At 46.4% G+C, this 12,494-nt stretch overlaps 1 protein-coding gene across 1 annotated transcript in view; it reads right to left on the reverse strand.

Moving 5' to 3' along the window:
• The window catches only part of LOC109908502 (potassium voltage-gated channel subfamily H member 8), a 102,814-nt gene that overhangs the window by 42,430 nt on the left and 47,890 nt on the right, over positions 1 to 12,494 (reverse strand). Inside the window, exons 3-4 of the mRNA XM_031794968.1 lie at positions 4,495 to 4,755; positions 2,631 to 2,788 (exon numbers count right to left, since the gene is read on the reverse strand). Of these exons, the coding sequence (XP_031650828.1) occupies positions 2,631 to 2,788; positions 4,495 to 4,755 (419 nt within the window). The remainder of the gene's footprint in view (positions 1 to 2,630; positions 2,789 to 4,494; positions 4,756 to 12,494) is intronic.

The raw sequence follows: 12,494 nt of genomic DNA on the forward strand, positions 1-12,494 counted from the left end.
ACACAAAATACTTAATTCCATTGTGGTCGTCTTTCACTATAGCATTTGGCAAGTTTGGCATATGTGGCAGTCCCCCCCTGCCCCCCCCCCCCCCTCCCCCAAAAATGAAACTAAAATGGCAGGTCAATTTGGTTATTTGGTCATATAGACACAACATATAAATACTATACACCAAGGAATGCTATTTGGTCATCATTGATGGGCTAGGAGGGATAACTCTGTATCTTCTCACCTTCTCTCTCTGTCTCTTTTTCTCGTGTTCTTTCTTTTCTCTGTCATTATGTATCTTTTCCCTCTCTTTTTCTCTCTGTCTCTCCATCCTGACCCAGTCTCAATTAGTCCCAGTGGGATTCCAGGGTTGATTTCCTGCTGTCCTATCATGGAGAAAGGAAACACTGTGTGTGTGTGTGTGTGTGCCTGCATTCGTACGTGCGTGTCCCCAGTATATTGGACCAATTTGATTCAGTCACCCCAAAGCAAACAGAGAGGCAGAGGGGGGACCTTTTCTGACAGTCTTTCTCTCAATTACAGACCAGAGACTGATACTTCCTGATTCCTATAATGAAACTAAACCACACAACCAATCAAAGCTCCCCAGCCACATAGAGCAGCGTTTCCCTTGGGTAATATAATTCAACTGCTGAAACTGTTCTAATTTCTCTAGTTCTGCCATGCCACTATTCTCAATGGAACCATAGATATATTATTATACTAGAATAGTAAAGGCTTTGATGGCACAATGTGATAGAACTGTGTTCCTTGTGCTGTATATGAAATCAATACACAGAAACACATGCAGGAGAACCGCCAGTTCCTCTGTGTATAAAGTAATCAATGTTATCCATTCTTTTCAAATGCCATTTGTGTCTCAGCCCGGGTACTGTAAATACAATACCACTGCATTAGATATTGGATGTATCGAATTACCAATCAATCAAGAAACAGTTGTAAAACAGTAATTATAAACTGGGTGGTTCAAGCCCTGAACTCTGATTGGCTGACAGATATGGTATATCATACTGTATACCACGGGTATGACCCCAAAAATATTTTTACTGTTGTAATTACGTTGGTAGCCTGTTTATAATAGCAATAAGGCACCTCTGGGTTTGTGGTATATGGCCAATATACCAAGGCTAAGGGCTGTATCCAGGGACTCCGTATTGCATCGTGCCTAAGAACCGCCGTGGTATATTGGCCATATACCACACCCCTTCGTGCCTTATTGCTTAATTATATGACGTTACATTACAAACACAATATTGTGATTAAGTGTTTGTACGGTACTATGTTTTGTCGCTTTGAGCTAAATGTTTGAAAAGTTATTTATGAATAAAATGAATATCGTGTTGATTTCTTTAGGTATTGGACTTATTGGGAAACCAATCAATCTGTCACGGTCTTCCTCCTCTTCATCTGAAGAGGAGAGGCGAGAAGGATCAGAGGACCAAAATGCGGCGTGATATGTGTTCATCATGAATTTTAATAAAGAAAACACTGAACACTGAAACACTATACAAAACAGTAAACAAAATAACAACCGTGAAGCTAATGCGAGCTGCCGCCCCTCAGTCCCGAGCTGCCGCCCCTCAGTCCCGAGCTGCCGCCCCTCTGTCCCGAGCTGCCGCCCCTCTGTCCCGAGCTGCCGCCCCTCTGTCCCGAGCAGCCGCCCCTCTGTCCCGAGCAGCCGCCTCTCTGTCCCGAGCAGCCGCCCCTCTGTCCCGAGCAGCCGCCCCTCTGTCCCGAGCAGCCGCCCCTCTGTCCCGAGCTGCCCCTCTGTCCAGTGGGGTCATTGAGAGGGGTTGCCATGGTTAGAGAGCCACGGAGGCGGACAATGAGGCGGACTAAGACAATGGTGAAGTGGGGTCCGCGTCCTGCGCCAGAGCCGCCACCGCGGACAGACGCCCACCCAGACCCTCCCCTATAGGTCAAGGTTTTGCGGCCGGAGTCCGCACCTTTGGGGGGGGGGGGTACTGTCACGTTCTGACCTTTATTTCCTTTGTTTTGTATTTATTTAGTATGGTCAGGGCGTGAGTTGGGTGGGCAGTCTATGTTTGTTTTTCTAGGTTTTGGGTATTTCTATGTTTCGACCTAGTATGGTTCTCAATCAGAGGCTGGTGTCATTAGTTGTCTCTGATTGAGAATCATACTTAGGTAGCCTGGGTTTCACTGTGTGTTTGTGGGTGATTGTTCCTGTCTCTGTGTTTGCACCAGATAGGACTGTTTAGTTTTTCGCATATTTATTGTTTTGTTAGTTATTTCATGTCTAGTTCCTTTATTAAAGAACATGAATAACCACCACGCTGCATTTTGGTCTGCTTCTCCTTCACCACAGGAAAACCCTTACACAATCATGAAACTCATTTACAGTACAATTACATCACTATGACATAACAAATGTGTGATGGAGTGTGCTTGGCCGATTTCATGTCTACATATTGTATTTTGAAAATCTAGTCCTTGCTAATTCAAGGGTTACAATATATATTCTTCAGTGATTAGGCACAAAACATCACGCATGCTCTCTAAAGCATTTCATTAGCTTTTTAAGTTAATGACAAAAAACACACCGCAGCATCACAGTGATTTCATTGGCTAGAGGACCGCTATGGGGTAACCAATTAACTCACCACGCTGACTTTAAAGGCGTAGAGGAGGTCAAAGGGCAGCGCGGCGACCAGGTCGATGATGAACCATGTAGTCATGTAGTGGATGCAGATCAACCGCGCGTTGAAGATCACCTGACCAGACTTACTCACATACGTGGTACGGAAGCTGAACACAATGTCTGGTAAGGAGAGAGGGAGAGAGAGGAAAGTGAGAAGGAGAAAGGGGAAGGGAGAGAGAGAAAGAGAGGAAGAGAGTGGGAGAGACAGGGAGAGATAGAGAGGAAGAGAGTGGGAGGGACAGGGAGAGATAGAGAGGAAGAGAGTGGGAGAGACAGGGAGAGATAGAGAGGAAGCGAGAGGGAGGGACAGGGAGAGAGCGAGAGGGAGAGAGATATAGAGATGAGAGAGATGAGAGAGTGAGAGGGAGAGAGTGAGAGGGAGAGAGATATAGAGAGAGATAGAGAGGAAGAGAGAGGGGGAAAGCGAGAGGGAGAGAGATATAGAGAGAGATAGAGAGGAAGAGAGAGGGAGAGAGAGGTGGGTGTAAGGTTATAGATCCATGACTTACTGTCAGATTATGTAATAAGTACACCCACTACAAGTGTCATAGGTTACTGAGCTGCTGGACCATAAACTATTCACCCTGTCCCTAACCCTAACCCTGACCCTAACACTGTCCATAACCCTAACGCTGTCCCTAACACTGACCCTAACACTGTCCATAACCCTAACACTGTCCCTAACCCTAACACTGACCCTAACACTGTCCATAACCCTAACACTGTCCCTAACACTGTCCCTAACCCTAACACTGACCCTAACACTGTCCATAACCCTAACACTGTCCCTAACACTGACCCTAACACTGACCCTAACCCTGACCCTAACACTGTCCATAACCCTAACGCTGTCCCTAACACTGACCCTAACACTGTCCATAACCCTAACACTGTCCCTAACACTGTCCCTAACCCTAACACTGACCCTAACACTGTCCATAACCCTAACACTGTCCATAACCCTAACACTGGCCCTAACACTGTCCTTAACCCTAACACTGTCCATAACCCTAACACTGTCCCTAACCCTAACACTGTCCCTAACACTGTCCATAACCCTAACACTGTCCCTAACCCTAACACTGTCCCTAACACTGTCCATAACCCTAACACTGTCCCTAACACTGTCCATTACCCTAACACTGTCCCTAACACTGTCCATTACCCTAACACTGTCCCTAACACTGTCCCTAACCCTAACACTGTCCCTAACCCTAACTGGCCTGGCTACCTATCCACATCGTTCCGGCCAAATGCCACACCCACTAACGTTTCTTCTCCACGAGTCTGGATGTGATCTTTCCCCGATGACTTCTCATATGCAAATACATTCAAATTGTTCTGATTGGTCGCAGAAACCGATGGGTTGGACCAGAGCCGACCTACACAAATCTTGAATCACGTAATTTTGATGTCAGCACAAACAACTTGTTATATTCAGACTGATGTATGAAGTGATCAATAGAGCAGCGGAATTCAATTCAGGATGAGTCACTAGGCCCTAACCAAAGCCTGACCCTAACCCTAACCCCAACCTCTGACCCCACCCCACCCCACCCCAAACCCAAACTCTGACCCCACCCCACTCCACCCAACCCTAACCCCAAACTGACCCCACCCCACTCCACCCAACCCCAAACCCAAACTCTGACCCCACCCCACTCCACCCAACCCTAACCCCAAACTGACCCCACCCCACTCCACCCAACCCCAAACTCTGACCCCACCCCACCCACCCAACCCCAAACCCAAACTCTGACCCCACCCCACCCCACTCCACCCAACCCCAAACCCCTCTCCCACACACATATGACCCTCCCCTATACCTATAATAAAGAGTATCTCCACAGCAACGTCGCTGACTGAAGTGCTCCTGGTGAGGTCATCGTCACCGATGAAGCAGACATTGTAGGGCACTGTCACGGCAACGTAGAAGGTGGCCAGCAGGATCAGCCAATCCCAGCCTGCCTTGAAGGTGCTGAAATGAAGCAGGATGAACTTGGACTTCTTGGCGTCCGCAACCTTGTACTCTGGCAGAGCAGGGGGGTCCCCAAACACATTCTGATGGGATGAAATGAGAACACATTCTGGTTGGATTAAAGGAGAGGGGAACACATTCTGATTGGGTGAAAGAACAGGGGAACATTCTGAATGGATGAAAAGAGCAGGGAACATTCTGACTGGGTGAAAGGAGAGAGGAATACATTCTTATTGGATGAAAGGGGAACACATTCTGACTGGATGAAAGGACAGGTGATGGGGGATGAGGGTTCAATAATAATTTTGTTGAAGTAGTCAAAGTAGAAGAACACTGATATGCTTCTGTGTGAAGGGGGGTGGAGGGTTGGAGGAGTTGGTATCAAGAAAACAGATTAGAAACGTATCCAAGATGTATATATCCAAAGATGTATATATTTATTTCAGTTGGGTCAGTCCCCCACTTATTTCTTTAGCTTTACTGAAGAGATGGTACACTGTTAAAAGACGGGGAGGGGGAGTGGGCAGGTTTCAAACCCATGTCAACTCTGGCATACATGTGTGCCGGGGTCAGCAGCTATAACCACTGGACCACACAGGTCACACTAAAACTCACTGGTAGAAAAAAAGGATAGGACCATCCCCTAAAACATTGTTGCTATGATTTGAGTAAAGTAGTGGCAGGTGCTCTCATCGCTGTTATTTGTTTGTTGTTAGGTTGTGTAGTGTTGGTTGTTAGGGTGAGTAATGTTTGTTGTTAGGGTGTGTAGTGTTGGTTGTTATGGTGTGTAGTGTTGGTTGTTAGGGTGTGTAGTGTTGGTTGTTAGGGTGAGTAATGTTTGTTGTTAGGGTGTGTAGTGTTGGTTGTTAGGGTGTGTAGTGTTGGTTGTTAGGGTGAGTAATGTTTGTTGTTAGGGTGTGTAGTGTTGGTTGTTAGGGTGAGTAATGTTTGTTGTTAGGGTGTGTAGTGTTGGTTGTTAGGGTGTGTAGTGTTGGTTGTTAGGGTGTGTAGTGTTGGTTGTTAGGGTGAGTAATGTTTGTTGTTAGGGTGTGTAGTGTTGGTTGTTAGGGTGAGTAATGTTTGTTGTTAGGGTGTGTAGTGTTGGTTGTTATGGTGTGTAGTGTTGGTTGTTAGGGTGTGTAGTGTTGGTTGTTAGGGTGAGTAATGTTTGTTGTTAGGGTGTGTAGTGTTGGTTGTTAGGGTGTGTACTGTTTGTTAGGGTGTGTAGTGTTGGTTGTTAGGGTGTGTAGTGTTTGTTGTTAGGGTGTGTAGTGTTGGTTGTTAGGGTGTGTAGTGTTGGTTGTTAGGGTGTGTAGTGTTGGTTGTTATGGTGTGTAGTGTTGGTTGTTAGGGTGTGTAGTGTTGGTTGTTAGGGTGTGTAGTGTTGGTTGTTAGGGTGTGTAATGTTTGTTGTTACGGTGTGTAGTGTTCGTTATTATGGTGTGTAGTGTTGGTTATTATGGTGTGTAAAGTTTCTTGTCAGGGTGTGTAGTGTTGGTTGTTAGGGTGTGTAGTGTTGGTTGTTATGGTGAGTAGTGTTTGTTATTATGGTGTGTAGTGTTGGTTGTTATGGTGAGTAGTGTTTGTTATTATGGTGTGTAGTGTTGGTTGTTATGGTGAGTAGTGTTTGTTATTATGGTGTGTAATATTTGTTGTTATGGTGTGTAATGTTTGTTGGTAAGGTGTGTAGTGTTGGTTGTTATGGTGTGTAGTGTTGGTTGTAAGGGTGTGTAGTGTTGGTTGTTAGGGTGTGTAGTGTTGGTTGTTAGGGTGAGTAATGTTTGTTGTTAGGGTGTGTAGTGTTGGTTGTTATGGTGTGTAGTGTTGGTTGTTAGGGTGTGTAATGTTTGTTGTTAGGGTGTGTAGTGTTGGTTGTTATGGTGTGTAGTGTTGGTTGTAAGGGTGTGTAGTGTTGGTTGTTAGGGTGTGTAGTGTTGGTTGTTATGGTGAGTAGTGTTTGTTATTATGGTGTGTAGTGTTGGTTGTTATGGTGAGTAGTGTTTGTTGTAAGGGTGTGTAGTGTTGGTTGTTAGGGTGTGTAGTGTTGGTTGTTAGGGTGAGTAATGTTTGTTGTTAGGGTGTGTAGTGTTGGTTGTTATGGTGTGTAGTGTTGGTTGTTAGGGTGTGTAATGTTTGTTGTTAGGGTGTGTAGTGTTGGTTGTTATGGTGTGTAGTGTTGGTTGTAAGGGTGTGTAGTGTTGGTTGTTAGGGTGTGTAGTGTTGGTTGTTAGGGTGTGTAGTGTTGGTTGTTATGGTGTGTAGTGTTGGTTGTTATGGTGTGTAGTGTTGGTTGTTAGGGTGTGTAATGTTTGTTGTTAGGGTGTGTAGTGTTGGTTGTTAGGGTGTGTAGTGTTGGTTGTTAGGGTGTGTAGTGTTGGTTGTTATGGTGTGTAGTGTTTGTTGTTAGGATGTGTAATGTTTGTTGTTAGGGTGTGTAGTGTTGGTTGTTAGGGTGTGTAGTGTTGGTTGTTAGGGTGTGTAGTGTTTGTTGTTAGGGTGTGTAGTGTTGGTTGTTAGGGTGTGTAGTGTTGGTTGTTAGGGTGTGTAGTGTTGGTTGTTATGGTGTGTAGTGTTGGTTGTTAGGGTGTGTAGTGTTGGTTGTTAGGGTGTGTAGTGTTGGTTGTTAGGGTGTGTAATGTTTGTTGTTACGGTGTGTAGTGTTCGTTATTATGGTGTGTAGTGTTGGTTATTATGGTGTGTAAAGTTTCTTGTCAGGGTGTGTAGTGTTGGTTGTTAGGGTGTGTAGTGTTGGTTGTTATGGTGAGTAGTGTTTGTTATTATGGTGTGTAGTGTTGGTTGTTATGGTGAGTAGTGTTTGTTATTATGGTGTGTAGTGTTGGTTGTTATGGTGAGTAGTGTTTGTTATTATGGTGTGTAATATTTGTTGTTATGGTGTGTAATGTTTGTTGGTAAGGTGTGTAGTGTTGGTTGTTATGGTGTGTAGTGTTGGTTGTAAGGGTGTGTAGTGTTGGTTGTTAGGGTGTGTAGTGTTGGTTGTTAGGGTGAGTAATGTTTGTTGTTAGGGTGTGTAGTGTTGGTTGTTATGGTGTGTAGTGTTGGTTGTTAGGGTGTGTAATGTTTGTTGTTAGGGTGTGTAGTGTTGGTTGTTATGGTGTGTAGTGTTGGTTGTAAGGGTGTGTAGTGTTGGTTGTTAGGGTGTGTAGTGTTGGTTGTTATGGTGAGTAGTGTTTGTTATTATGGTGTGTAGTGTTGGTTGTTATGGTGAGTAGTGTTTGTTGTAAGGGTGTGTAGTGTTGGTTGTTAGGGTGTGTAGTGTTGGTTGTTAGGGTGAGTAATGTTTGTTGTTAGGGTGTGTAGTGTTGGTTGTTATGGTGTGTAGTGTTGGTTGTTAGGGTGTGTAATGTTTGTTGTTAGGGTGTGTAGTGTTGGTTGTTATGGTGTGTAGTGTTGGTTGTAAGGGTGTGTAGTGTTGGTTGTTAGGGTGTGTAGTGTTGGTTGTTAGGGTGTGTAGTGTTGGTTGTTATGGTGTGTAGTGTTGGTTGTTATGGTGTGTAGTGTTGGTTGTTAGGGTGTGTAATGTTTGTTGTTAGGGTGTGTAGTGTTGGTTGTTAGGGTGTGTAGTGTTGGTTGTTAGGGTGTGTAGTGTTGGTTGTTATGGTGTGTAGTGTTTGTTGTTAGGATGTGTAATGTTTGTTGTTAGGGTGTGTAGTGTTGGTTGTTAGGGTGTGTAGTGTTGGTTGTTAGGGTGTGTAGTGTTGGTTGTTAGGGTGTGTAGTGTTGGTTGTTATGGTGTGTAGTGTTTGTTGTTAGGATGTGTAATGTTTGTTGTTAGGGTGTGTAGTGTTGGTTGTTAGGGTGTGTAGTGTTGGTTGTTAGGGTGTGTAGTGTTGGTTGTTATGGTGTGTAGTGTTGGTTGTTAGGGTGTGTAATGTTTGTTGTTAGGGTGTGTAGTGTTGGTTGTTATGGTGTGTAGTGTTGGTTGTAAGGGTGTGTAGTGTTGGTTGTTAGGGTGTGTAGTGTTGGTTGTTATGGTGAGTAGTGTTTGTTATTAGGGTGTGTAGTGTTGGTTGTTATGGTGTGTAGCGTTTGTTGTTAGGATGTGTAATGTTTGTTGTTAGGGTGTGTAGTGTTGGTTGTTAGGGTGTGTAGTGTCGGTTGTTAGGGTGTGTAGTGTTGGTTGTTAGGGTAAGTAATTTAAGGTGTGTTTTACCTTGTTGAGTTTGATCTTGCTCTTCTTCTTCTTCTTGTTGTCTTTGCTGTGGGTTTGACCAGAGATGTGGTAGAGTACAGTGCTTCTCCGCAGACGAGTAGAGCTGAATGAAGAACCAGTCTTCACCCGTCCTCGTCGGCACTCTACACACACACACACACACACACACACACACACACACACACACACACACACACACACACACACACACACACACACACACACACACACAGTATTATTGTACAACCACATGGCAAATCTCATAGAAAACAGAGGAAAGAAATAGGAGGAAATCATTATGTGACAATCTCTAAGGTCCTTGGTAGAGTACTGGGTGCTAGACGGCTAGTGACAATCTCTAAGGTGCAGGGTAGAGTACTGGGTGCTAGCCGGCTAGTGACAATCTCTAAGGTGCAGGGTAGAGTACTGGGTGCTAGCCGGCTAGTGACAATCTCTAAGGTGCAGGGTAGAGTACTGGGTGCTAGCCGGCTAGTGACAATCTCTAAGGTGCAGGGTAGAGTACTGGGTGCTAGACGGCTAGTGACAATCTCTAAGGTGCAGGGTAGAGTACTGGGTGCTAGCCGGCTAGTGACAATCTCTAAGGTTCAGGGTAGAGTACTGGGTGCTAACCGGCTAGTGACAATCTCTAAGGTTCAGCGCAGGGTATTTGGGCAGAAGTTGGCTAGTGATTTCTAGGTTTTACTTTTATCCTACAAAGCATTACATGGGCTTGCTCCTACCTATCTTTCCGATTTGGTCCTGCCGTACATACCTACACGTACGCTACTGTCACAAGACGCAGGCCTCCTAATTGTCCCTAGAATTTCTAAGCAAACAGCAGGAGGCAGGGCTTTCTCCTATAGAGCTCCATTTTTATGGAATGGTCTGCCCACCCATGTGAGAGACGCAGACTCGGTCTCAACCTTTAAGTCTTTATTGATGACTCATCTCTTCAGTAGGTCCTATGATTGAGTGTAGTCTGGCCCAGGAGTGTGAAGGTGAACGGAAAGGCACTGGAGCAACGAACCACCCTTGCTGTCTCTGCCTGGCCAGTTCCCCTCTCTCCACTGGGATTCTCTGCCTCTAACCCTATTACAGGGGCTGAGTCACTGGCTTACTGGTGCTCTTCCATGCCGTCCCTAGGAGGGGTGCGTCACTTGAGTGGGTTGAGTCACTGACGTGGTCTTCCTGTCTGGGTTGGCGCCCCCCCCCTTTGGTTGTGCCGTGGCGGAGATCTTTGTGGGCTATACTCGGGCCTTGTTGATGGTAAGTTGAAGATATCCCTCTAGTGGTGTGGGGGCTGTACTTTGGCAAAGTGGGTGGGGTTATATCCTGCCTGTTTGGCCCTGTCCGGAGGTATCATCAGATGGAGCCACAGTGTCTCCTGACCCCTCCTGTCTCAGCCTCCAGTACTTATGCTGCAGTAGTTTATGTGTCGGGGGGCTAGGGTCAGTCTGTTATATGTGGAGTATTTCTCCTGTCTTATCCGGTGTCCTGTGTGAATTTAAGTATGCTCTCTCTAATTCTCTCTTTCTTTCTTTCTCTCTCTCGGAGGACCTGAGCCCTAGGACCATGCCTCAGGACTACCTGGCATGATGACTCCTTGCTGTCCCCAGTACACCTGGCCGTGCTGCTGCTCCAGTTTCAACTGTTCTGCCTGCGGCTATGGAACCCTGACCTGTTCACCGGACGTGCTACCTGTCCCAGACCTGCTGTTTACAACTCTCTAGAGACAGCAGGAGCCGTAGAGATACTCTCAATGATCGGCTATGAAAAGCCAACTGACATTTACTCCTGAGGTGCTGACTTGTTGCACCCTCGACAACTACTGTGATTATTATTATTTGACCATGCTGGTCATTTATGAACATTTGAACATCTTGGCCATGTTCTGTTATAATCTCCACCCGGCACAGCCAGAAGAGGACTGGCCACCACTCATAGCCTGGTTCCTCTCTGGGTTTCTTCCTAGGTTTTGTCCTTTCTAGGGAGTTTTTCCTAGCCACCGTGCTTCTACACCTGCATTGCTTTCTGTTTGGGGTTTTAGGCTGGGTTTCTGTACAGCACTTTGATATATCAGCTGATGTAAGAAGGGCTTTATAAATACATTTGATTTGATTTGATTGCTATTTAACAGTCTGATGGCCTGGTGATAGAAGCTGTTTGTCAATCTCGGTCCCAGATTCAATGCACTTGTATTGTCTCCGCCTTCTAAATGGTAGCAGGGTAAACAGGCCGTGGCTAAGGACCTTGATGATCTTTTATTTGATTGAACCTTTACTTAAGTAGGAAAGTCTGTTAAGAAGAAATTCTTATTTTACAATGACGGCTTAACCCGGCCAAACCCTCCCCTAACTCAGACGACGTTGGGCCAATTGTGCACCGCCCTATGGGACTCCCGATCACGCCCGGGATTGAACCAGGGTCAGTAGTGATGCCTCTAGCGCTGAGATGCTTACATAGGTATTCCTCATATCCAGGTGGGCTAGGGTAGTGTGCAGTGCCACTCGAGAGCCCTTCTTGGCCTTCCTGTGACACCAGGTGCTATAGATGTCCTGGAGGGCAGGCAATGTGCCCCCAATGATCCTTTGGACTGACCACACCACCCTCTGGAGAGCTCTGGGGTTGCCGCCGGTGCAGTTGCCGTACCAGGCGGTGATACAGCCCGACGGAATGCTCTCAATGGTGCATCTGTAGATGTTTGTGAGGGTCTTGGGCATCAAGACAAATTTCTTCAGCCTCCAGAGGTTGAAGAGGTGCTGTTGGTCTATCAGTGTGAAGGGACCATTTCAGATCCTCAGTGATGTGCGCGACTAGGAACTTTAAGCTTTTGACCCTTTCTACTGCGGCACCATTGATGTGTATGGGGGCGTGCTCTCTCTGCTTTCTCCTTCTGTCAAGCCTATCAGTGTTGTGTTGTCAGCAAACTTGATGATTGAGTTGGAGACGTGCGTGAATAGGGAGTACAGGAGGGGGCTGAGTGATCCCCTGTGTTGAGGATCAGCGTGGCGATGGGCCGACCACATGGGGTCGGCCCATCAAGAAGTCTAGCACCCAGTTGCACAGGGCGGTGTTCAAACCCAGAGATAGCATGAGAGAGGATGAGGTATGGACAGGAGAGATGGGATGAGAGAGGGAGAGAGAAGAGGAGGTATGGACAGGAGAGATGGAAAGAGAGAGGGAGAGAGAAGAGGAGGTATGGACAGGAGAGATGGGATGAGAGAGGGAGAGAGAGAGGAGGAGGTACGGACAGAAGAGATGGTATGAAAGAGGGGCAGAGAGGAGGAGGTACGGACAGGAGAGATGGTATGAGAGAGGGGGAGAGAGGAGGAGGTATGGACAGGAGAGAAGATATGAGAGAGGGGGAGAGAGAAGCAGGTATGGACAGGAGAGAAGATATGAGAGAGGGGGAGAGAGAAGCAGGTATGGACAGGAGAGATGGTATGAGAGAAGGGGAGAGAGAAGCAGGTATGGACAGGAGAGATGGTATGAGAGAGGGGGAGAGAGAAGCAGGTATGGACAGGAGAGATGGTATGAGAGAGGGGGAGAGAGGAGGAGGTATGGACAGGAGAGAAGATATGAGAGAGGGGGAGAGAGAAGCAGGTATGGACAGGAGAGATGGTATGAGAGAGGGGGAGAGAGGAGGAGGTATGGACAGGAGAGAAGATATGAGAGAG

Source organism: Oncorhynchus kisutch, linkage group LG17 (genome assembly GCF_002021735.2).
Source record: "Oncorhynchus kisutch isolate 150728-3 linkage group LG17, Okis_V2, whole genome shotgun sequence".
Lineage (NCBI taxonomy): Eukaryota > Metazoa > Chordata > Actinopteri > Salmoniformes > Salmonidae > Oncorhynchus > Oncorhynchus kisutch.